This window comes from Pithys albifrons, chromosome 16 (assembly GCF_047495875.1).
Source record: "Pithys albifrons albifrons isolate INPA30051 chromosome 16, PitAlb_v1, whole genome shotgun sequence".
NCBI lineage: Eukaryota > Metazoa > Chordata > Aves > Passeriformes > Thamnophilidae > Pithys > Pithys albifrons.
Window position 1 is genome coordinate 2559755 of NC_092473.1, and position 26113 is coordinate 2585867.

Here is a 26113-nt window from a genome sequence, read left to right on the forward strand (position 1 = left end):
CTATGATCTCACCAGAGATCTGAAACTATGGCTACCCTGGGAAGAGGAAGAGGACGGTCAATGTGTCATGTCAGGACCAGAGGTTGTCTCAGTGCTGTACCCTGAGGGAATGGAAGGAATTTCAGAAACGTTTTCACTGTGTGAATAAACATAGTGCTGGAAATATCTCCTTTTTAACCTTGTTTTGTGACTTTTTACTTTTGAGAGGGATCGTTGTTTTATGTATTTTGCTTAAGGAGGGAAAATAAACTGAAAAGCTGATTCTCTGCTTGGGGGAGACACAACCCCCAGTAGCTGTTCTCAGCAGTGGGTCTTAAGTTAATCTTACTTTGAGCTGGAAACACTGCACACAGTCAGTGGCTGGAGTTTGCCAGTTAAATACAGCTGGATAGTGATGAATGCTTGGGTGGCTGCTCTTGGGAATTTCTTCACCACCTCCCTGCTGTTTATCCCACTGCTACATATTGTTATTCTGATGTGCCTCCTGCAGCAGTTTGATTTGCATTCGCTTTATTTTTCAGCCCTGAATTAGTACCCATTAAAAACTGACGACCACATGTAAACAAGCAGCGTGTGAGTTGTGAATAACAACTCACCTGGGAGGGAAGAACAACTGCCCTGCAACATCCTCTGCTTATCTGGCTTCTTGAAATAAGAATAAGAACCCTGGTGCTCCCGTGGTTGCTGCAGCTGTCCTGGGGGAATTGCTGCCTCCCCATGTGTTCGGATATGTGTTGGGATGTGCTGGCTCAGCTCCTGCTCCTGGGATGAGCAGCATTCCTTGCAGGCTCTGGTGAGGCTCTGCTTGCTCACAATGTGACTTGTCAGTTCTGACCAAAGAGCAACAGAGCTTGGATGAGGGGAAAAAATCTATTAACAATAATGAAGTGTATTTAACAAGGGGTTTATTCCAACTATTAATTCTTCAAACTGTGCTGGTAGACTCTGATGGCAGGTGAAAAAAATTATTATAAAATCATGGAATGGTTTGGATTGGAAGGCACCTGAAAGATCATCTTATTCCCCAAACCTGCCATGGGCAGGGACACCTCCCACCAGCCCAGGGTGCTCCAAGCCCTGTCCAGCCTGGCCTTGGACACTCCCAGGGATGGGGCAGTCACAGCTTCTCTGGGCACCTGTGCCAGGGCCTGCCCACCCTCCCAGGGAAGGATTCCTTCCCAATATCCCACCTAATCCTGCCCTCTGGCAGTGGGAAGCCATTCCCTGTGTCCTGTCTCTCCAGGCCCTTGGAGACAGTCTCTCTTCCTCTTTCTTCTCAGCCCCTTCAGGCCATGGAAGGCCACAATCAGGTCTCCCTGAAGTCTTGTCTTCTCCAGGCTGGACAATCCCAGTTCCCTCCCTTCCCTCCTAGCAGAGCTGCTCCAGCCCTCTAATCACCGTGGTGGCCTCCTCTGCTCCCACTCCAACAGGTCCATGTCCTCCTTGGATAATGGTCTTCCTTTACTTTGGGCATTGATACAGACATGTAACTTTAAAAACCTAATATCCTCTTATTTTTAATGTGGGAATTACCTGCACTATACAGATTTATTTCTTTCAATTTAGTGCCCTAAGGTCAACTATTTTGTGTTCTCTGAGTGTGAGTTGGTTTAATCAAGTCAAGGGGTGTTCTTCAAGGTAACAACACTGAATGGACTTGGGTCAAATTTCATCAAACATCCTCACAGGAACAGTCAGAAATAGTATTTCATAGAACCAGAGAGTGATTCTCATTGCCTGGAGGACATTTGTGTCTCATTCTTTTCATTTAAATGTTTCAGGTTACTTGGAGAGTGTGAGGAGCATCTTTAGAAACTCTCCCCAGTGTGTGGAGCGGAGCTGGGGGGAGTTTGGAGGGAGGCAGAGCAGCAGGGCCAGGGCTGTGCAGCTCCCAAAGCCCTGCCCTGCCTTCTCAGCTTATTGGCTTTATTTTGTTACAGCTGTTTGTCCTGGGAAGAGGTGACAAGTGACACCTGTGGACAGCAGTGCTGAGGAGAGCCTGCATGAGGAGGGTTGTTCTCACCAGTATGTGATGGGTATTTAGAAACATATGAATTACAGTTTCCTTATTTGTGGTCACAGAGATGCCTGAGATTAGATACTTTTGACATAAGTTAAACTGTGGGTACTTACTGTGTGTTTTCAATATTATTTCATCAGTTGCCTGGAAAAAAAAATCAAACCCAACTGGTGACAGAATGACACCTGGGTTTTATTTTACCTTTTGAATGGTGGACTCTCAGTTGTTCGCCGTGACCTGTTCCTGGGGGGTTCCTTCTGTGTCTGTGTGGCTGGCTGTTGGAGGGTGCAGTCTGCAGCGAGGTGGGTGGGTCTCCTGCTCTTGCAGGTTATTCCATTACCCAGGAGAAAATGTGCTCCCTGCTTGCCCTGACCACGTGGTCCCTGAGAACCCCTGAGAGGGACACGCAGAGACCACCAGAGAGGGAGGAGAAGAAGAGAACATTTATTGCTGGTCAGGGGTTTATATGGGCCTTGGAAGGGATTCAAACCCCACTAACAGAAAACAAGAGGGGGTTTGGCTCTGGGCCAATGGGAGTGAGGGGATTTACATTCAGTAGGAGGGGGGTGCAGGTAACAGGCATGTCACAACCTTCCTCCAGAGCCTGAGATAACAGAGTATTCTGGGAAGGAGTAGAGTGACTTTGCAAAAAGACATTTGAACAAACATTTTGTACAATTAAACAACACTGCAAACATCAGTTATCAAAGCATTGTCAATGGCTTGTTGATTTTCTTCACAAATTCATTTCTGGCAGGATTTTCTCCATTCCAGATACTGTAAACCAATTCCTACAGTGACCAACCAAAGATGTTCCCCATGCAGAGCCCCCCTGCTTTGCACATGGTTTGCAGCTGATCTGGGTTTGCTTTCCTGGGAGTCCTTGGAGTGTGGTGCAGTCTCAGCTCAGAGCAAGGGCAGTGCCAGCCTGTGGGACTGCCTGGTTTGAACACCGTGCTGATGTAGCGTGGCACATCCAGCCACCTGCGTTGTGTGAGAGGGAAGGGATTTGCCTGATTGTAGCCCTGTCAACACACAGAGATTGCACTGCTGGAACAAAATAGGCTCCTGAAGTCTTGTTTAAATTGAGGCTGGATTCTATTAAGAACTGTTAGCCCAGAGAGCCACAATAGTTCCCTCTGTTACCGGGGGCTGAGCAGGCTCCAGTTGCTTCAGACTATTGTTTTTTTATTGGAATCCTCTCCTCCATCCTACATGATTTTGCAGGGCTTAGCCTTGGATCTGGTATTATTCACAGAATCCCAGACTATTCTGAGCTGGAAGGGACCCACAAGGATCATCGAGTCCAACTCTTCAGTCAATGGCCCACACAGGGGATTGAACCCATGACCTTGGCATTATTGCAACCAGGTTTGAACCAACTGAACTCATCTCAGGGTCAATGTGTTTGTTATTCATCAATTCCAAAGTATCAATCAAAAAGATAGATGGCATCTTCTGGTCCCAAGTGGAATTTTCCTGGGTGGGTTTTCTAGTAAACTTCTAACAACTTTCACTCTGGCCTCCCTTTTTAGTTGAAAATGAATAAATTCCCATTTCTGAGAGCCCAGAGCTGAGAAAACTTGCACTTGGAGTCTCTCTGCCTTGAACTTTTTAATTCCAGCTGCATGTAGTAGAGGCTGGCACTGCCATCTGTAGCTCCTGAGGTGTGCCAGCCACTGTGTGGGCAGAAAATGGAATATATATGATGTCTTTCTGGAATGTTTGTGGCTTTGTGTAGTTGTCCCATCCACAGCAGTGGAATTACTCTTGAGAAATCCTTATCTCCCCCTGGGTCTCTGGTTTATGGTGCTGCTGTTCAAACAGCTTGTTTGAAGTCCTTGCCGTAGAGATGTTCCCCATGCAGCTTTCAGATCTCTTGTTTGCCTCCCACAGTAAAACGCAGCTTTAAGTGGGCACCCCTTTTTTGTTTATAATGAAGGCAGTTTTGGCAGTGCATTCTGTGTTTCCCCAGAGGATGGCTCTGCTCTCAGGGTCATGGGCTATGTCACAACTTCCCACATGTGCACGTTCACCAGACAGGTCCTGCCTGAGCCTGGGCTGAAGGGGCTGCACAGGAGCTGTTTCCAAAGGCCCCTCTGGCATCCCAGGGCTCCAGCTGTGTCCTGGCAGCAGAAATTGTGGCACACAGGGGGGTTGTGGAGGAGCTCCAGGGCTGGCCCAGGGCAAAATGGATGAGTCTGGATTGGTTATTTCCTCGGGTTTGGACTCTGAGGGAACTTCCTGTCAGTTATGAAAACTCCAAACCCACATTTGCATCCCAGACATGGAAATGGAAGAAAAAACCCCTCCCTTCAGTGCCTTCAGAAGACTTTGCATTGTTGTGGCCTGACTGTTTTTCTCCAAGAGCAGTCCCGTGGCTGCCCAAACAGGCACCTTGTACACCTCAGACACATTTCCATCTGCTTTCCATCCCTGCAGCCACACCCACAGCCTGGACCCTCCATCCCACAGCTCCCAGTTTGCAGTGGGGACCCCAGTGGGCTGGGCAGTGCTGCAGGGTGGCTGTGCTGGGCTGAGGCTCTTGCTTTCCATCCATCCCTGCTGCTCCATCTTCTGCTCCTCCACCTCTGCAATTTCTTCAGTGCTGCCACCTCATTCCCAATCCAGCAGTGGAGCAAATGTTGAATCACAGAATGGATTGGGTTGGAAAAGCCCTCCAGGATCATCAAGTCCAACCCTTGGTCCAGCTCCAGTCCCTTTACCAGATCATGGGACTCAGTGCCACGGCCAAGCTCAGTTGAAAAACCTCCAGGGATGGGGAATCCACCCCCTCTCTGGGCAGCCCATTCCAATGCCTGAGCACTCTCTCTGCAAAGAATTTCTTTCTGCTCTCCAACTTTAATTTCCCCTGGCAGAGCTTGAGCCCATCGTGCCCCCTTGTTCTATTGCTGAGTGCCTGGGAGAGGAGACCAACCCCCACCTGGCCAGAACTTCCCTTCAGGTTGAGTTTCTAAATGGGCTGTATTCCTAGTTATATTCAATTTCTAGGTCATTGTTCTTTGAGTGTATTTTCAGAAAAGCTGTTCTGTGGTAGGAATATAAGAACTTTTGAAGCAGTTGGAACCCCTGCAGGCGCCGTGGGCTCCTGTCACTCTTGTTTCCCAGCTGCATTGTGCAAACACTTCATTTTCTCTCATCCTATTCCTCTCCAGGTGTTAAAATTGACACAGATGGCAAAGGGATGGTCAATAAATGTGGAAAATAATGTCAATATAATGATAGCAGATGCCTGTTCAGGCGTGTGATTGCATCATGGAATTTGTGGTCATGACTCAGTCTGCGAGAGTTTACAGCAGGGTTGAGAAGTGTCAATAAAAGCCAGACAGTATCTTTACCAATTAATCCCAAACATCCTAGAGCTGTAATTAGGGCCTCTTTTTAGCTTCAACTGTAGGAAGATCATACAGATATGTCTTGTGAGGAGCAGGTCTTGTGAGGAATGCTTAGGACAGAGGGAATCTTTCCTCTGCAGGAGGTTGCTGAGTTTGCAGGACTTCAGGCTTCCCTTGTGTAGCTCACTCTTGCCCCTGGCAGGACTGCAAAATCCCAGGCTTACCTTTCCTCAAACCTGCCTTTCTTTGCTATTAAGGTATCAAGTTGTGAGTTGTATTGAGGTAAAAACTGTTCAAAACCCGGAGTCATTCCAGAGAAGGGGCTCGTGTGCTGTTCATGCTCAGGCCACAGTTGGTGGCTCAGGTGGAGCAGAACATGAACAGGGGCCCTGGTAAACCCCAGCATAAGGATAAATCTTGCTCTTCAGCCTGTCTTTATTTGCCAGGAGAGTTTAAAAGTACTTCTGTAAATACATTTCTGAGCCAGCAGGGGCAGCTGGACTGGTGTGTTGGAGCTGTGTGGCCGTGCTGGATCTGCCCACCATCCTGCAACCTCATTTCTGGCAGTTCTGGCCAGGTGAGGTTGGTCTCTTCTCCCAGGCACTCAGCAATAGGACAAGGGGGCACGATGGGCTCAAGCTCTGCCAGGGGAAATTCAAGTTGGAGAGCAGAAAAACTTCTTTGCAGAGAGAGTGCTCAGGCATTGGAATGGGCTGCCCAGAGAGGGGGTGGATTCCCCATCCCTGGAGGTTTTTCAACTGAGCTTGGCCGTGGCACTGAGTGCCATGATCTGGTAAAGGGACTGGAGTTGGCCCAAGGGTTGGACTTGATGATCTCGGAGGTCTTTACCAACCCAATCCATTCTATGATCATCTAGAACAAGTAGAAATTGGTCAGCATTTTATTGGGGCTACAAAGCAACCCATTTTATTGAGTTATAAACATAAAAGCCTCCCTTATTTTTGTGTGAAGAGCTGTTCAGCTTTGGCTGGCAGGGGCCAGGCTGCTGTGGCTGTGCCAGGGGAAGGGGCTGTGTGAGGCAGGGCAGTGGTGCCTGTGGGGCTCTGTGCCAGTTGGGCTCACCAGCCTCTGCCCTGGCTGTGAGGATGAGTGTGGGGGGATGACAGTGTGTGTATCTCTGAAGGAAAGCAGTTTAGAGAGCACCCTTAAAGAGAAGAGAACTACCTGTGGTGTGTGGGGTGTCTTGTGACCACTGAGATGTTTCTGTGTATGTGAGGTGAATGTTACCCAATAATGCCATGACATGTTAGATATGAGAGGATATAAAAAGTGTTGATGTTACTAAGAATGGAATCTTGAACAAACTTTTGTAAGCCTTCTGATCCAGCCTTCTGATGCCGCTGTGCCTGAGCTCTCCTGACCAGCATTCACACTGCCCCCGTGCTCAGGGTAAGGAGGACCCCAATAGATGAGCATGGGGTGTGGGGTGTATGTGGGGTGTGGGGCTCCCCTTGTGCCTGGAGGAAGGACAGTGAGAGAAGGGCTGTGCCTAAAGAGAAGTAAATCAGAGTCACAGAATCGTTAAGGTTGGAAAAGCCCTCCAAGGTCATTGAGTCCAACCTGTGACCCATCACCACCTTGTCCACAGGACATGAGTGCCATGTCCTGTTGTTTCTTGGACACCTCCAAGAATGTGGGGACTCCACCACCTCCCTGGGCAGCCCCTTGCCAATGGCTGACAACCCCTTTCCATGAAGAAATTCTTCCTGGTGTCCAATTTAAACCTCCCCTGGCACAGCCTGGGAGGTTCCCTCTCCTCCTGTCTCTGTTCCCCGGAGCAGAGCCCGACCCTCCCCGGACTCCCCTCTCCTGTCAGGGATTGCAGAGAGCCAGAAGGTCCCCCCTGAGCCTCCTTTTCTCCAGGCTGAGCCCCCCCAGCTGGGGATGTTTTCTGAAAGAGCAAAGTAAGTGTGTGTTTGCCATGTGACTATGGAAATATGTTTCAGTCCTCTGTGAGAAAAAGCTGGTTAACTTATCTGAGAAAGCAGTGAGGAAGGTGAAGGTCTAGGAAGGTGAATATGAGGGAGCTGAGGGTTTGTGGTCAGGAGGAGGAAAAGCAGCACCCTGTGGGTGTGTGGGGTGGAGGCTCTGCCAGCCTTGGAGCTGGAGTGAAGACAACATGCCCGGCTCAGTCCTCCCTCCTTTCTCTGTGAGCTTTCCTGGGGGGTGATGGGAGACCAGCCTGGGTCAGATGCTGTGCTAGGGATGTTTAACCACAGCTGCTGGGAGTTCATCAGCAAGTCTGATAAACTCTGCCTGGCACGGCCCACAGGGCACAGCTGGGGTTTGGCCACTGTTCCACTCTGGGAGCATCTTGTGTGAGCTCTGCCCTCTCCTCTGTTCAGCCTGGCCAGGGTGGCTGGTACCCTGCCCAGACCCCTCTGGGGAGGAAGGTGCTGTGAACACCTGCCCTGGGAGTGGGCTGTGGGCATGGCCTGTGGCACTGCACAGTCCCACGAGTGCAGGGCTGCTTCAGAGGTTCAGAAATTGAGAATTATTTTGTTTTCCCCAGGTGTTGCTATGCCTGACTGCAGTTTTCTCTCCAGGCAGTCTGATTACAATGCAGTTGCCTCCTTGAAATTAAAAATGTACCTACAGGCCTTTACATGTGGGCATTTCTGAAAGGCAAAACTTGAAGTTGAGCTGCAAAGTCAGAGGGACTTCACTGGGCTGTGCTGAGGAGTCGCTGCCAGAGCAGTGTCAGCTCTCCCAGCAGTGCCAGTTCAGTGCTGGGAAGGTGTTTTGCAGGGATGGCACAGCCCCTGGTTTGTGCTGACCAGGTCTTGTTGCCCAGCTAAGGACATTGCCCTCAGGTTTTGCTTCTCTCTTCATTTCTGCTTATACAAGGCCTTTAATCATGAATTTGTTTGAGGCTTTAAGGGGAAAAACTTTTTGAAATTATTTCTGGTGTAGCAAGCTTTTGACAAAAGTTGCTGAATAGGGAAGAGAATATTTTTACATAAATAGCAACCCCTGTTTACATTTGCAGTTGCACATGTCTTGGCCCCACCTTCAGCTTGGGTGCTGGTACCTCTTCTGAAGATGCTTCAGTTGGTCTCTATTGTGTGTTATAGAATCATAGAATGGATTGGATTGGATTGGAAAAGACCTCTGAGGTCATCAAGTCCAACCCTTGGGCCAACTCCAGGCCCTTTACCAGATCATGGCACTCAGGGCCACGGCCAAGCTCAGTTGAAAAACCTCCAGGGATGGGGAATCCACCCCCTCTCTGGGCAGCCCATTCCAATGCCTGAGCACTCTCTCTGCAAAGAATTTCTTTCTCATCTCCAACTTGAATTTCCCCTGGCAGAACTTGAGCCCCTCGTGCCCCCTTGTCCTATTGCTGAGTGCCTGGGATCTGTGATATGTGCCTGATATCTGTGATATGATCTGTGTATATGTGATATGATCTGTGTTATGCACCTTCCAGGGCCTAAAGGGGCTCCAGGAGAGCTGCAGAGGGACTTTGGAGAAGGGCCTGGAGGGACAGGACAAGGGGAATGGCTTCCCACTGCCAGAGGGCAGGGTTAGGTGGGATATTGGGAAGGGATTCTTGGTTGTGAGGGTGGGCAGGCACAGGGTACCCAGAGAAGTTGTGGCTGCCCCATCCCTGGGAGTGTCCAAGGCCAGGCTGGACAGGGCTTGGAGCACCCTGGGCTGGTGGGTGGTGTCCCTGCCCATGGCAGGGGGTGGAACAAGATGAACTTTAAGGCCCCTTCCAGCCCAGAGCATTCCATGGTTCTGTAACAGCAGCTGTGGGTGTCACCAGGACAGTCGGTGTGGCTCTGGGTGTCACCAGGACAGTCAGTGTGGTTCTGGGTGTCACCAGGACAGTCGGTGTTGCTGTGGGTGTCACCAGGACAGTTAGTGTGGTTCTGGGTGTCACCAGGACAGTCGGTGTGGCTGTAGGTGTCACCTGTGGGTGTCACCTGTGTTGCCTTGTGGCACAGGGGACTCCAAGGGGGCAGTGGCTGGGCTGAACTCCTGCCAGTTCAGAGGTTTCTTGCTGTGCTGTAAAATTCCAGCTCCCAATTCTGTACATGAGAGTTTCGTTCTGGGGAGGAGAATGAAGTTTGTGTGAATTGCCTCGACAAGAGTGAGTCTGATAAAGTGAGAAAATAGTCCCCATAAATACAGATGTGGCAACTGCTGAATTCTAAGAACAGGAGAGAGTATTTGCTACTACAAATCATCTTTAGATTCAGCAGCAGCTTGGACACAAATAGTACTAAAGCTCTGGACTGAGAGTATACACTATTATTTATTCCATGAACATTAGAGTAGGTTTGTGCTTGAAAAATCATTTAAGCTTTGACAGGGGAATAAAAGAAAACCAACAGGAGGAAAGTTAGAGAAGCCAAAAAGAGACTGTAATTAGAAACACCTTTCTGAGTTGGTTTTTATTTCGCTTTTGGTTTGGGCTTTTGTTGGTTTGTTTGGGTTTTTTTTTTAATTATTTGGCTGCCGTGTTACATTCAAAGTTCAGTTTACAGAGCAGGTGAGAGTCTGATGAAATGGTATAGCAGCATCTTTTATTGTATGAGGAAACCTCAGTGTAGGTGTGTTGTTTCCTTTCCCTGGAATGACAGTGCCTGAATATCAATTCTTGTACTCCCAGATTTTTGGCACAGTGCAGAGTCTTTGAAAGGCGTGGAGAAAACTTTTTATTGTCTCTCTAAAAAGAGAAATCTGCAAGAGCTTATGGATTGCAGAGAAGCACAACCCAGGAGTGAGTTACCCCTTGCAGGGAGGAGCTTGAGCCAGTCCTGAACTGCAAAGCTCTTCTTCTGACCTCGCTGGTTGTATCAGTCAGATAAAATGAGATATTAAGTTATTGAAAGTGGAGAGTTCACACGGTCCATGCTGGACTGCAGCAGGTCATTAAATCACCTTCCAGCTGCAAAGTGACTCTTGCCCTGCCCTGGCAGTGACAGGCACTGGGGCTCTCACAGGGCAGCAGTTTGCATGGAAATTACAGCTAAGAGACTGCAGAGGTAGAGGGAGGTGGAAATAGAGCTCAGCTAGTTCTGTAAATTTATATGTAATTATCTGGGAAGAGCTGTGATTAAATGATTAAAGCATGGGGGTCTAAAAGAAATCATAGAATGGATTGGGTTGGAAAAGACCTTTGAGATCATCAAGTCCAACCCTTGATCCAATCCCACTGTGATCACCAGCCCAGGGCAGTCCGTGCCCTGGGCTGGTGATCACAGTGGGGTTGGATCAAGATGTGGTGGATTCTCACTCAGTGCCACATCCATAGAATCACAGAATCACAGAATGGATTGGGTTGGAAAAGACCTCTGAGATCAAGTCCAACCCTTGGTCCAACTCCAGTCCCTTTACCAGATCATGGCACTCAGTGCCACGGCCAAGCTCAGCTGAAAAACCTCCAGGGATGGGGAATCCACCCCCTCTTTGGGCAGCCCATTCCAATGCCTGAGCACTCTCTCTGCAAAGAATTTTTTTCTGATCTCCAACTTCAATTTCCCCTGGCAGAGCTTGAGCCCATCGTGCCCCCTTGTCCTATTGCTGAGTGCCTGGGAGAAGAGACCAACCCCCACCTGGCTATAAATGATGGAAGGAGAAACAGTGAAGAAACACCATGGGGTGTAATCAATACAGTTTGGATTTTATCACACCAGTGTAAGGAATGTTACTGTCCCCCAGCAGAGACAGCTGGTATGGGAAGCACTGAATCAACAAGGGATTAACCTGTTAGTTAAAGTGCAGCTGGACAGGTGAGGTGACCCCTGCAGGAAGGAACAGGGGGATAGAACAAAAGGGGGGTTATATTTTTATTAAATGGATCAGTAAGGCTGTGACTGAAATATTTTCAAGTTTTTTTGGTATCTGCTCAAATTGGTGCTGAAAAGGGTTTCCAAAGCATTTGAATTTCATTAGAATGAGACGTGAGAAGCATAAGAGAGAAGGGAATTTTGCTGTCTGCTGTCCACAGTGGGATAAAAAGTTTTGGTTCCAGACAGGTGAAGCATCAAAAACTGAAATGTTATTTGAAAAAATGCATATTGAAAATGTGTATGCTGGAAAAACTGAATGTTATTTTGCAAAGGAATTGCTTGTCAGTGTCTGTGTTGATCCCTGGGCCCTGTAGGAGGACACGCCATCTTTAACAGATCCATGCAGGGGGTCCTTTCCTAAGGGAAAAATGGGATTAGACTGGCATAACAGCAACTCCTGACCAGGAGTCGTGAGGATGAATGAGCTGAAAGGAAGGAACAAATGACCAAATTAAGGACTGGAAGGACCAGAACATCTTTTCCCTCCTTTTCCCAGTTCCTTCCCAGCAAGTGGCTTCCCACTAATTACCTGAGAGGTTTTCCTGTGCAGCCACAGGTGGGAATGCTGGAGGTGCTCCATGCCAGGGGTGGCAGGAGGGGCCTCCCCCTGCACTTCCCTGGGCTGCACAACCAGCTGTTCTCACGCCCCCAAACCTGCTGGGGCTGCCCGGGGTGTTTATGGACAACCTTATTTATACTTGTTTTTGTGCATGTGGAAAATAATTGCTGTGAGTGCACACACAGGAGTGTGAGTTGTTATTGGGAGGGTTTTTTAGTGGTTGGGACAGTTTTCTGTTTTTATCATTTCAGAGAAAAGCCTGATAAAAGAAAAGCAAACTGAAAAAAGGAGCCAAGTGCAGGAATTTACTGATTCTTTTAAAATTCATAGAACCATAGAATGGATTGGGTTGGAAAAGACCTCTGAGATTATCAAGTCCAACCCTTGGTCCAACTCCAGTCCAATTCAGGGCTAATAAACCCACAGTTGTCCTGTGGGCATCTCACCTGTTGCTATTCTGACAAAAACACACTTTACAAACAGTGTCATGTCAATATTCAGAGGAGTTGAATTCAAGAAATGAGTGTTTTGGTCCAGTTTGTCTTGGGAACACCTGGAGGTTTTCATACCTTGAAGAGCAGTGAGGGAACTGGCTTGTGTTTCTCAGAGACAGGTGATGGAGCTCAGTTTTTCTCCAGGGCAGAAAATACTGTCTACACTAAATCAGTTTGCTGGGAGTGGGTTGTTGTAGCTTATTCTGCCTTTGCTTCCAACAGCCAAAAAAGCAGAATGTCAGGATAAAACCTGAGAGTACAAATGTCAGAATAAAACCTGAAATTACAAATTTCAGGATAAAACCTGAAAGTACAGATTTTCTCTCAGCCACCTCAGGGTTGTGTTCCAGCATTTATTTTGAAGAAATATGGGGGAAGGAGAGGAGTAAAAGGCTGAGTTTGGCCTTTAGAAATAACACTACAAGCACCTCACAGCACTTGCTTCATTGCCATGTCTTGAGTTCCTTCATTGCACAGCAACACACACCAAAAGTTGCACTTTCACATAAAATATCAGGTCTCCTGCTTATTAATTTCTTATTATTGCTTTGCTTCATGGCTTTATAACTGCAGCACAGCAGTGAGGATGTTTTTCCATCCTCCATACTCCACTTGTATGGGAAATGACAGTGTTGATTGTGCTGATTCCCTGGGGATGTAGAAGGAGGAAGAATTCTGTTCTCAAGTCATATATTTTAGTTACACCACTACAGCTCTGCTCCATTAATGACCCTTTTTTATACTGAGATATTTCAGACTCAGCGTAGGAGTTGCTTTGTGAAGTGTCACAGAGTTCCAGGGAATTCTGGAGCTAATTGAGTTTTCCAATCATAAGAAGGATTTAATAACAAACAAAGTACTAGTTAGGCCATATTGATAAAGTTCTCTAAAGATGAAAGGGTTTTACACCTCTTCATTTTCCAAAACTTTGGAAAAAATAACCTTTTTCTCCTTTTCATGCTCCCCTCTTGGCTCCACACAAAACATGTGCTGTGATTCTGCAGGATAATGGCCCTTCTCCATCCCATTTCAAACTCCCCTTTTGAGTAGTGCTGCTTGTGCAGGGATGGGCTGGGGAGCATGGGAAGGAATAAGGAGATTTTTAGAGCCCTTGGTGCCAAACCCCAACCATTTCAGCTGACTTTAAAGCCTGGGGGACAAAGGAGGTGCTGTCAGTGTGGCTGGTGGGTTTGCCAGGGAAGGAGGGGACAAGGTGGTGCATTCTGCCTTCCCAAACCCATTTTTAGTGGCTGGTTTAGAATAATAGAATCACAGAATCACAGAATGGGTTGGGTTGGAAAAGACCTCTGAGATCATCAAGTCCAACCCTTGGTCCAACTCCAGTCCCTTTACCAGATCATGGCACTCAGTGCCACGGCCAAGCTCAGCTGAAAAACCTCCAGGGATGGGGAATCCACCCCCTCTCTGGGCAGCCCATTCCAATGCCTGAGCACTCTCTCTGCAAAGAATTTCTTCCTGATATTCAACCTAAACCTCCCCTGGCAGAGCTCAAGCTGTGCCCCCTTGTCCTATTGCTGAGTGCCTGGGAGAAGAGACCAACCCCCAGCTGGCCAGAACTTCCCTTCAGGCAGTTCCAGACAGTGCTGAGGTCACCTCTGAGCCTCCTCTTCTCCAGGCTGAACACCCCCAGCTCCCTCAGCCTCTCCCCACAGCACTTGTGTTCCAATCCCTTCTCCAGCCTCGTTGCTCTTCTCAGTTGTGTTGGAAGAGACCTCTGAGATCATCAACCCTTGATCCAACCCCACTGTGATCACCAGCCCAGGGCACAGAGTGCCCTGGGCTGGTGATCACAGTGGGGTTGGATCAAGACATGGTGGATTCTCTGTCCCTGGAGGTGTTTAAGAGGACACTCAGTGCCACGTCCAGTCCCTTCTCCAGCCTCGTTGCTCTTCTCTGGCCCCGCTCCAGCCCCTCAAGAACTTTCCGGTGGCTTTTTCCCTTTTCTCTTGACGTGGAGCTCCAACTTCCAAATAATTGGCCAAATAATTCTGCTCACAGCACAGAGACATAAAAAAAGCCTTTTTAAGAATGCAACAAACAAAGAAAAGATGTTTGTTTAGGGGAATTAAAAAAAAAAGAGGAGTAATAGGGAAATAATCCTGTTGCTTTAAGGTAGCTTTTAAAAATAGAAGTAGTAAGTTAATGTTTGAGCTTTCACCACAGTAAACATATAATTGTGAATTATTATAGTGAATTCCTCAATCAACAGCCCAATCAATGGAAGCTTGAAGGAGAGAGCCCAACATCTGGAAGCCAGCAGCAGCTCAGGGTTTTTGTAAGCAGCACTGCCAACTACAATCCAAGCACTGCTATAAATGATTTAAAACTAAGGATTGGCTGTGGGGTAACCTCTGAAAGATGGAGCGAGTGGGACGGAGTTTGGAGCACTGTGTGGGAGCTTTCCCAACAGCTCAGGAGCCTGAGGGGGACATGGTGGATGTGGATGTGGCTTTCTGTGCTGGTTGGAGTGCTCAGGAGCTGAGGTCATGACAGGAACAAGCAGAGAAACTGCACAATTGCTGTTGGTGTGCCTGACTTAGAGTTCCTGCAAAGGTTATGTCCAAAGTACGGTCAGTGTTGTGCGTTACAGAGCTCACCTGAGGTTTGTACAGTGTGGGTTTCTGTCTGTGAAGAAGGTTCTGAGAGGGTGAAGAAGGTTCTGAGAGAGTGAAGAAGGTTCTGGGAGGGTGAAGAAGATTCTGAGAGAGTGAAGAAGGTTCTGAGAGGGTGAAGGTTGTGAGGGGGTGAAGAAGGTTCTGAGGGGGTGAAGAAGGTTCTGAGGGGGTGAAAGTTCTGAGGGGGTGAAGAAGTTTCTGAGGGGGTGAAGAAGGTTCTGAGGGGGTGAAGAAGATTCTGAGGGGGTGAAGAAGGTTCTGAGGGGGCGAAGAAGGTTCTGAGAGTGAAGAACGTTTTGAGAGGGTGAAGGTTGTGAGGGGGTGAAGAAGGTTCTGAGGGGGTGAAGAAGGTTCTGAGAGAGTGAAGAAGATTCTGAGGGGGTGAAGAAGGTTCTGAGGGGGTGAAGAAGGTTCTGAGAGGGTGAAGAAGGTTCTGAGAGTGAAGAACGTTTTGAGAGGGTGAAGGTTGTGAGGGGGTGAAGAAGGTTCTGAGGGGGTGAAGAAGGTTCTGAGAGAGTGAAGAAGGTTCTGAGGGGGTGAAAGTTCTGAGGGGGTGAAGAAGGTTCTGAGGGGGTGAAGAAAGTTCTGAGGGGGTGAAGAAGGTTCTGAGGGGGTGAAAGTTCTGAGGGGGTGAAGAAGGTTCTGAGGGGGTGAAGAAGGTTCTGAGGGGGTGACCTTATCAGAGGCAGCAGAAACCTGCCCTCTGTTCCCGAGGCTCCACCTTGACATGGGTATTTCCAGCACTCACCCTGTGACAGAGGCAGTTGAGGGCAGTCCGTGGCTGTGCCAGTCGGGTCTGGCTGTGACAGGGGGTGACAAGTGTCAGGGCAGGGAGGGGACACACAGCAGCCACCCCCAGAGCCAGGGGCAGCATCCCAGGGGCCAGCAGGGTCTGGCAACACAGAACAGTCACTTTCCCCTTCTGTGACCTCCACACTTTCCAGGGCACCTCCTGAGCAGGAGGTTGCCCATCCAGTGGCAATAAAATGAACTCCTCTGGATTGAGGCTGAGGGAGCTGGGGGTGTTTAGCCTGGAGAAGAGGAGGCTCAGAGGTGACCTCAGCACTGTCTGGAACTGCCTGAAGGGAAGTTCTGACCAGGTGGGGGTTGGTCTCTTCTCCCAGGCCCTCAGCAATAGGACAAGGGGGCACGATGGGCTCAAGCTCTGCCAGGGGAAATTGAAGTTGAAGTGCAGAAAGAAATTCTTTGCAGAGAGAGTGCTCAGGGATTGGAATGGGCTGCCCAGAGAGGGGGTGAATTCCCCATCCCTGGAGGTTTTTCAGCTGAGCTTGGCCGTGGCACTGAGTGCCATGATCTGGTAAAGGGACTGGAGTTGGACCAAGGGTTGGACTTGGTGATCTCGGAGGTCTTTTCCAACCCAACCCATTCTATCGTTCTATGATTCAAAAAGCAGTGTTGAACAGCTCCTTCTTAATCTTTGTGTCTGGAAATAACCCTGAACATCACAAGGGGGAAGTTCAAGGAAGTAAAATAAAGTGATGTGCTGAACGAAATTCCGATCTTTCTTTTTTTGAGCAGGTTTTTGATACAGCTCAGCTTGGTACAACCTGCTGTTTACCAGCCTGGCCTTTAGTGCTGGATCTGCTTTCCAATTATGCCTCAATTCATGCACCAGTTGCAGAGGGCGTGTGTGGGTGTACGTGCGAGAGAGGGAGATTGATTTTGTTCTTTGAAAATGTGAAGTCTGCACTAAGTATGAAAACCCATCAGAATTTCTAGCTCTTAAATGCCATTTCCTTTCTCAGTGTGCTCCCAGCACTGAGCAATGTTCACAACATCTCTCTGGCAAGTGAGATGCTGGTTTTCAGAAGTAGAATATTAATCAGTGAAAACCAGGCTGCAAACCCTTTCCACGAGGAAAGGGTTAATGTGAGAGCTCAAATTATGCCTTGGAAGCGAATACAGAAGGTCTTAGCTGTGTTTTTCAGCAGTACATGAGTGAAAATGTAATAAAGAAAGTGCATTTTGGTCCTGGCTGTTGCTGTGTTCAGGGTGCCTGGAGAGCAGGTTTGGGTAACCCTCTGTGCCACCACTCCATGCAGAATGTCTTTATATTTCTGGCTGTTTTTCCCAGCTGTCTTTTTCTGTGTGCTGTTGCCGAGCTGGACAGCGCTTTGGGAGTCTCTGTATTTCCTATCTGAGAAGCCCAAAGGAGTGTCATCTTTGTCTTTCTGCAGCTCTGACCGTCCCTTTGTATTCCCTGCAGGTTTGAAGACCTATCTGATCTCGGGTCAGAAGGTGAAGGAGCCGCAGTGCAGCTGCTCCCAGGCCCTGCTGCCTGGCCTGGAGGCCACGGATGGGGCCAGGACAGCGGGAGCGTCCTCGGCCGAGAGCGCCAGGGACACGGGCAAGGCTCCCAAACAGGGGGAGAAACCAAAGGTGAGCTCCCATCTCACACACCAGCAGCACAGACCTCAAACAGCAATGGGGAAACCTCACAGGCTTGGTTATGCACTGCTTTACATGTTTTTATATATATTTTATATATATATATGTCTATATACATAGAGTGACAAAACATAGTTTGAGGGAGGAACAAAATTACCAAGGAAAATTCCACTCACCAAATGACAAACAATCCCTAAAGGAAAGTGAACAGTTTATAAAGGTGGTTTCAGATAAATACTTCCTTTTGTATTTCAGAGATCAGTGCTGCTTTTTTAGTGGTCTGGATTTTATGTGGGGGGAAAAGAATGTGATTTATGCAGCTGCTGTAACTTCTGTGATTTTCTGCTTTTGCTGCTTCTGCCATTCCTCTCTCGTGCAGGTTTTGTACCTGTGAGCCTTTTCAGGAGTGTTTAACAGACATCCCTGCAAAAAGATAACTGGGTTCTTTGTATGGTGGGAGAAAACACTTCAGGAGTCTGTGCTATTGTTGTATCTGTTTGCTCTGGAAACCTGTACGTGGAGCTGAGGGCCATGGTTTTATGGATTCAGCCTGGAGGAATGATGACACTTTATGTTCACACCTCTCCCAAGATCTCTCCAGGAGGAAATCTGTGACACAATGTGTATTGCTTCAGAGCTTTGCTGTTACTCTCCAGCTTCCAGCTCAGAGCAGATTTCCCAAACAACAGATGTGTATTCTGTCTTTTCATTCGTGCTAAGGGTTCCTTATCCTGGGCTGCCTGAGCTGGGCACAATTTCAGAACCACAGTCCCTGTCCTTAGACCTCAGTGTGTTCAGTGCTGACTGGATCCCTTTGACACAGGTCTGAGGCTGAGCTGGTGGAGTTGATGTGGGGGTGATTTTCGTGCTCCTCCATTTTTCCTGCTTGTTTGTTTGTCCTCTGGATTAGGAGAGCATGAGTAGGGCACCTTTACCTGCCTCTGCACATGGGTCTGTGTTCTGCAGTAAAAGTGAGATCAGCTGGACTTCCAAAGTGCTGTGGGGAGAGGCTGAGTGAGCTGGGGGTGTTCAGCCTGGAGAAGAGGAGGCTCAGAGGTGACCTCAGCACTGTCTGGAACTGCCTGAAGGGAAGTTCTGGCCAGGTGGGGGTTGGTCTCTTCTCCCAGGCACTCAGCAATAGGACAAGGGGGCACGATGGGCTCAAGCTCTGCCAGGGGAAATTGAAGTTGGAGATCAGAAAGAAATTCTTTGCAGAGAGAGTGCTCAGGCATTGGAATGGGCTGCCCAGAGAGGGGGTGGATTCCCCATCCCTGGAGGTTTTTCAGCTGAGCTTGGCCGTGGCACTGAGTGCCATGATCTGGTAAAGGGACTGGGGTTGGCCCAAGGGTTGGACTTGATGATCTGGGAGGTCTTTTCCAACCCAATCCATTCTGTCATTCTGTGATTCAAGTGAGCTGCTTAGAGAGCAAGCCAGGCCTGTCTAACTACACAAGGGAGCTGGAGCCAACTTTATCCCTCCCCAAAATATGCACTGTGTGTGGTTTGACAGCATCCAAGTTGCTGGTGATGGGTTTCTATTCCTTCCTCTGTGCAAGAAAGAATATATTTGGCATCCTGCAGGCACCAGCTTTGCATCTTCCTCTTGGCTTTCAGCAAAAGCACCAGCAAATAAGGCAGGAAAATGCATCCTAGAGTTGGTGGGGAGCTGTACAAATGAACCTGTGAGTGCTGCCCAGTCGTGGCCGTGTACAAGTGTGACAGCAACGGGTAGAAACTCCTTCATTTCAAGCAGTGAAGGAAGAGGAGGGGTGAAAGAAAGCAGTGAAGCTCAGGGTGCTGCTGAGAGACACTTGAGGGTGCCTTGGGGTGAAACAAAGCAGTGAAGCTGAGGGATGCTGCTGAGAGACACTTGAGGGTGCCTTGGGGTGAAAGAAAGCAGTGAAGCTGAGGGTGCTGCTCTGAGAGGCAGTGAGGGTGCCTTGGGGTGAAAGAAAGCAGTGAAGCTGAGGGTGCTGCTCTGAGAGGCAGTGAGGGTGCCTTGGGGTGAAAGAAAGCAGTGAAGCTGAGGGTGCTGCTCTGAGAGACAATGAGGGTGCCTTGGGAATGGCAGGCACAGAGGAAGCTGTGACTGAGGACTCTGAAACTACAGTGAGGTGCAGGACTGACCCACCCACAGCTGGGCTGTGATAAGAGTTGTTGTGTATAACAGTGGTACTTGTTAAAATGATCCAGAGCCAACATGAAACCTGTTGTTAAGGATCACCTCTGTGTCTTCTAAACCAGAAGGGCAGGGGCAGGTGCACCACTGTCCCACAGCAGCTGGTGTGTCTCAGGCAACCAGCAGGAGAACAAGAGGTCACAGGCTTAAGTTCTGCCAGGGGATGTTTAGGTTGGATATTAGAAAGAAATTCTTTGCAGAGAGAGTGCTCAGGAATTGGAATGGCCTGCCCAGAGAAGGGGTGGATTCCCCATCCCTGGAGGTGTTTAGGATGAGACTGGATGTGGTACTGAGTGAGAATCCACCACTTCTTGATCTAATCCCACTGTGATCACCAGCCCATTCTGTGCCATGGGCTGGTGATCACAGTGGGGTTGGATCAAGGGTTGGACTTGATGATCTCAGAAGTCTCTTCCAAGCCAGTTCATTCTATGATTCTATGATTCTATGTGATGTGGAGCCTGTTGCTGCCTCACCATGCTTTGTTTGCTGCCTCCTCCCTGATTTTCTGCTCTGGGGCTGTTGCTGGGTATTAATCGCCGTTCAGAATATCCTGGCTTGGAAAGGACCCACAAGGATGATCCAAGTGCAGCTCCTGCTCTTCAGGTGTTTGCTGAGTGCTGGTCTGTGCAGAGCAGCAGTGCCAGCGTGGCTGTCAGAGTGAGGGAAGGAGAAGCTAAAAAAGAAGCTGCTCAGAAGAGCATCTTGAACCAGTGCCAGCTCAGTTTCAGCTGCCTTGGATACCCTGTTGTGCCACAGCTACTGTACTGAGTTGGTGTTTATGGCTGCCTGCTTTTATTCATCACCCTGAGCACTGTACATCTGGCCAGGGGTTTCTTGAGCAGCGTCCCAGTTCACTCATGCTGGAGTGGATTCTGGATGACTCCAAAGCAGGTGTCCCTGTGGTCTGATCAGCTGGAGTGATGGAGTGATTGTGAGTGCTGAGCACGGGCTGAGAAACATGTTCTGAGAGTGCAGCTGCAGCACAGGAGTGCAGTGTCCTGCCTGGCCAGTGTAGATATTCCACACTCCACAGCACACCTGCAAGGCTGGAGGTGCACCAGCCTTCCCTCTGCTGTTCCAGTCATAGAATCCTGGAATGGTTTGGGTTGGAAGGACCTTAAAGCTCATCTTATTCCACCCCCTGCCATGGCAGGTGCTGGAGCGAGGCCAGAGAAGAGCAACGAGGCTGGAGAAGGGACTGGAGCACAAGTGCTGTGGGGAGAGGCTGAGGGAGCTGGGGGTGTTTAGCCTGGAGAAGAGGAGGCTCAGAGGTGACCTCAGCACTGTCTGGAACTGCCTGAAGGGAAGTTCTGACCAGGTGGGGGTTGGTCTCTTCTCCCAGGCACTCAGCAATAGGACAAGGGGGCACGATGGGCTCAAGCTCTGCCAGGGCAAATTGAAGTTGGAGAGCAGAAAGAAATTCTTTGCAGAGAGAGTGCTCAGGGATTGGAATGGGCTGCCCAGAGAGGGGGTGGATTCCCCATCCCTGGAGGTTTTTAAGGTGAGCTTGGCCGTGGCACTGAGTGCCCTGATCTGGTAAAGGGCCTGGAGTTGGCCCAAGGGTTGGACTTGATGATCTGGGAGGTCTTTTCCAACCAATCCATTCTATGATTCTATGGGGACTTATTCCCCCAGCCCTGTCCAACTGGCCTTGGACACTTCCAGGAATGGGACAACCTGTGCCAGTGTTTTACCACTCCTGTTGTAAAAATCTTTGTCCTTATATCTAATCCAAATTCCCCCTCTTTTGCTTGAAATACATATTTCAAAAAATCCCCACAAAGAATGACTGCAGTTTAATCACAGATCATGCACAGCTTTTGAAAAGGAGTGGGCTTCTTTTTTACAGCTTTTGGGGGTTTGTGTGTTGGTTTTTGTAAAGCCTTCAGCTCTCTGGTAGGGTCTGGAGATAATAATTTGCAGAAGAATCATGACTTCCATGAGACTGTTTTAAATGCAAAGCTGTAAACAGTGTCAGGGTAGGAGGAGATGACTCCAGCTCTGCAAAAGAGACTGAAGTAGGAGGGGCAAAATTACAGGCAAGTTGAAATATTTCTGCTTTAAAGGGAATAAATGGCCATATTGGATGCCAAGGATGAATTTCACATTCAGGGCTTGAATGAATGTAAAGGAAGGTCAGGAGGGGGAATGGAACAGCAAGTGATCCATGAAAGGAATTGTGTTTCCTCCTCTGGTGTATCTGTAGTTCATTTAACTGCAAACTGTAGTAAGGGTGGGTATCAGCAAAGTCCATGTACGTGATTAAAATGGTGAAGACAGAGGCTGAAACCCCTAAGTCTGTAATAGCAGCTGGTTTTTGAATGAAAACACTGTAACCTGCTCAAGCAGTGTTGGTATCAGTTTATTTGCCCTGTTATCTTTCATGAAATGCCTCACTTGACAGGGAATCATAAGCTGTTGTAAAAATGTTTTAATCATTGCTTGGTATGAAAACAGAAAGTCCTTTTCCTTGTCTGGGTGCTTGCTGGAAGTGCATTCATGTTTTATTCATGGCACTGAGGTCACAGCACACGGAGCCCTGTGAGCGCCTGCAACAGAGAAGGAACTTAATGATGTTGACTTGAACACATGGGGAAAGTCAAGAGGGACTTCTGCCTCTTCCCAAAGGTCAGGCTGCTTTTGCAAGCCCTTTGTCTCCTGGTTTAACCCCGGGAGCTGAGTGTTTGAGGTGGCCTTCTGAGTTGATTAGCAAGATCAAACAGGGAGTGTTTGCTTTATTTACTGTTAGAGGTGCTTGGGTTTTGTTGCCATTAACTGCCGTCTGCCTTGGATAAATCTACTGCCTGACCCTCCAGGAGTTTGGAGTGCCTGTTAGCCCTTTGCCAATTTATTTTTCAAGCCATCTAATAATGCCTTCCACAGAGTGGTCAAGACATTCTCGGCGTTTAGTCCAAGATTATTTTTAAACACAACCATCTGAGAACCAACTTTATAGTTTCTTTAGCTGTGCTGGGATTTGTTCAGACTGTGCAGGTTAAGGACTGGATCTAAGTTGCTTTTCTGATGTCAGGGTAGGAAACTCAGAGTAATTTCAGTGCCCCAGTTGGCCTCTGCCCCTGGGGAACAGCAGATCTGATGGTCTCCCGAGAAGGCTCAAGGTGTTGATGAAAGCCTTTGAGGGGCGTTGGTGAGTGCTGAGGTGGGTCAGCAGTCACAGGGGGAGGGGCTGGGAGAAACACCTGACAATTAAACATTCTGGGTGATTGAGTTTCAGGTGTGACACCAGAAATGGGAAAGAGTGAAGAGTCAGCTCTGAAGAGACTTAACACGCTGGTCTCTGGAATTGGAAGTGAACCTGCAGGTGGAAGTTGTGGGTTTGGATCAGGAGAATGACAGACTAGAGAGCCTGGAATTGTCCCTCCAGGCATCTAAAATGAACATGGGGTGTTGAGTTTGAGACAACAGGCTCAAATTGCTTGCTGAAAAACTCATCAAGATGCTTAGTGGATGCCCCCACACGTCAGCAGAGCTCATGAGCCTGGTCACAATGAACATCCCAGAGCAGGGGCTTGCAGAAGGGCTCAAGCACAGGGCCCCTCCAAGCAGGATCCTGCCTGTGCTCTGCCAGGACTGCAGAAAAGAGAGAACTTGGAAGATGCAAATCTGGGGTTAATCCCCCTAAGGAAGATCACATTTAAACTCAAAGGAATTAGCTTGTTTTTAAAGCTCAACTGCAACATTTCAGGTTGCTTCCAGAATGCACAACCTGTTCCTGGTACAAATCCCAATGGCTTTGCTTTCCATGTTCCCTGGGACTTTTGCTGGGTGTTTGGCTTCAACAGTGTACAACAGCCTGAGCTCCACTGCCCTGCCTTGGAGCTCTGTAGGAAAAAGGATTTCCCTTTATTAGTTTCAGATTTGTTGCTTTCCATCTCCCTGTGCTGCTCATAGTGCATCGTGGTGGTTTGTGCTTTCTCTGGATTTTGCTGCATTCTGTGCTAAGTCTTCACTCCTAATGCCATTCAGATCCCTTTGCAGGCAGTTTTTACACAAGAAAACTGCCCTCCACCTACTAAAGATCGTTTTACTCCTCTTGGGGAGGTCCTGTGCTAGTACACAACAGTCCCAGTGTGTCTGGGATCTTACACTGGTGCAGCTTTCCTGGGTTAGATGTAGCTCCAGTGAACAGCCAATCTGTGATTTATTTTTGAAATGGTGCACTCTGTTCCAGTCGGATTTTGCTCCCTGCTTCCCATTCTGTAGCTTTGTCTTTTAGCCACGCTGCAAATATACCAGTGGACTGAATTACAAATTGCATAATACTACAAGGACACCAGAACATTCCTGGCTAAAATTTTTTTGTCTCCTTGCAGCCTTGCCCTTCATGTAGTACCACCCTTGCTCCCCACTGCGATGTCAGCGTAGAGGAAGGAGCTATCCAAAATGGTTGTCAGGATGAGCATAAAAACAGTGTGAAGGTAATTGAAGTATTTCTCACTCCCCTTCTTCTTCTTTTTTTCTCTGCTTCCCTCAGCTTCCTCATTTTTTTGCTGCCATTCCTTTATTCAAGCTTTTAAGCAGCAGAACTGATTTGGATTTTGAGCAGTTGGGTTCTGAAATTTAGTTCGAGTCTCCCACCTCAATTTTCAGAATTTTTAGTAATTTTATGGGCTCAGATTGATACTGAGAAGGTCCTAAAATCTGGACTCTTTCAGTTATGCTGGAGCTACTCAGACAGGCACAAACAGCACTCCTGGGCCCTCCATCCCTTACCCAGTGACTGTCCCGTGTCCTGCCAGTGTCCTCTGCATTGCAGCTCTAGCACAGGGTTGTTCCTGTTGGTGCTCACAGCTGAAACTCACAGCTTCGACTCAGTTTGCATCCTTTGGTGACCAACAAATACAGCATCTTACATCCTCCTCGGGCTGCTTTCCCTCCCTGTTGCTTAGATATTCTCCCTCAGCCACCTACTCCTCTGCCATTCCACACATTGTCTGTTTTTTCTCGTTCATGGCCTTCCCAGCCTCTGCTCTGCCTGTCTCCTCTCCTTCCTGAGCATTCAGCTCCTGCCTAAGTGCAGGCTGGGGACCTGTGCTCACCACTTGGCTGTTATATATTCAAATAAGTTTCATGTTTTCCCTCCTTGGGGGGGGGAATCACTTCATGAACACACTCTGAGACAACAGTCTTGTTCTTCACATCTGTCCTACGACTCTTCTCGCCTAGAAAGCTGATTGAAAAACTTGCCAGCACTTCTTCCACTGCTGAGCCACTGCATGAATCAGTGTTTGTCTCTCTGCTCTTTGTCTGTACTTGACCTGTTGTCTCCTGCTTGGATTGTAAGCTCAGAAGCAGGGCCTGCCTTACTGGCCTGCAGGGCTGTGTTACACAGCAGTTCCATGCCAGGATTCCCAGGAAACAGCTTGAAAAAAGAGTGAAAAAATAATCCCTTCAGGCCTGAGGGAGGTGGAGCAGAGTGGCCAGCAGGTATTGCCCTCAAACCAGCATGAGATCTTTAAGAGAGAAACCTGGGAGAGCTGCAGGTCAGCAGGAGATGCTACTTCTCCAGTCTGGCTCTGCCCACATGCCAGGGATCTCCAGGACACAACTGCAGACAGGGATTGTCCTCAGGTACTGACTGCCCCATGTCAGTGATGTCTTCATAGAATCATAGAATGGATTGGCTTGGAAGAGACCTCTGAGATCATCCAATCCAACCCTTGATCCAACCCCATTGTGATCACCAGCCCAGGGCACTCCTGGTGATCACAGTGGGGTTGGATCAAGATGTGGTGGATTCTCACTCAGTGCCACATCCAGTCTCAGCTTCAACACCTCCAGGGATGGGGAATCCACCCCCTCTCTGGGCAGCCCATTCCAATCCCTGAGCACTCTCTCTGCAAAGAATTTCTTTCTCATCTCCAGTTTCCCCTGGCAGAGCTTGAGCCCATCGTGCCCCCTTGTCCTATTGCTGAGTGCCTGGGAGAAGAGACCAACCCCCACCTGGCCAGAACTTCCCTTCAGGGAGTTCTAGAGAGCAGTGTCATTGCAATTATCCTGAGTTCCCTCTCCCTGCAGCTGTACTGGCTGTGTGTGTGTGAATCAGCCACTCACCTGACCCTGCTCCAGGAGGGCTGTGCAGGGCAGAGGGAAAGGGCTCGAGGTTCACTGGAAGAAATATGTTAGTGGAGACCCAGTCACACATCCCTTTTTTTTTTGGTTATTGCTCAGCCAAAAATTGGAGCTGTTACATGGCTCTGGGATGTCTGTTTAACTGAGAGCTTAAAGAGCAGCCACATGCACAAAGTTGCTGTGGCATTTGATTAGCAATTCTTCCTTGAAGTCTCAAGTCTCTTGGGAAAAAGAGCCCTGAGCTCCCTCTGCCCGTCTCTGGAGTCTGTGCCCTTCCCATGCCACATGCTGTGCTCCTGTGCCCTGCCTTTTGGGAATGTTACTGATGTGAAACCACATCATGGACCTTCCTGGGTCCCAGCAGCCTCTGGAGCTGCCCTGTCTCTGAGCTCTCCAGCAAACCTGCATGGCCTGTGGCCCTCAGAAGCCACGGCAACATTGGAGCTGACAACTTTTAATAAATAGGGATTTTCTCCTGCACAAACAGTTTCACACTCTAATCCCTGCCTGTTAAGATTAACAGAGTGGAGACAGCACAGGGA

General features: G+C 48.6%; 1 protein-coding gene across 2 annotated transcripts in view; it reads left to right on the forward strand.

Moving 5' to 3' along the window:
* The window catches only part of ADCY9 (adenylate cyclase 9), a 98315-nt gene that overhangs the window by 36493 nt on the left and 35709 nt on the right, over nucleotides 1–26113 (forward strand). The window contains exons 2-3 of one of the 2 annotated variants that reach the window (XM_071571654.1): nucleotides 17115–17287; nucleotides 23813–23917. In XM_071571654.1, the coding sequence (XP_071427755.1) occupies nucleotides 17115–17287; nucleotides 23813–23917 (278 nt within the window). The remainder of the gene's footprint in view (nucleotides 1–17114; nucleotides 17288–23812; nucleotides 23918–26113) is intronic. The other variant, XM_071571655.1, reaches the window with a different exon arrangement.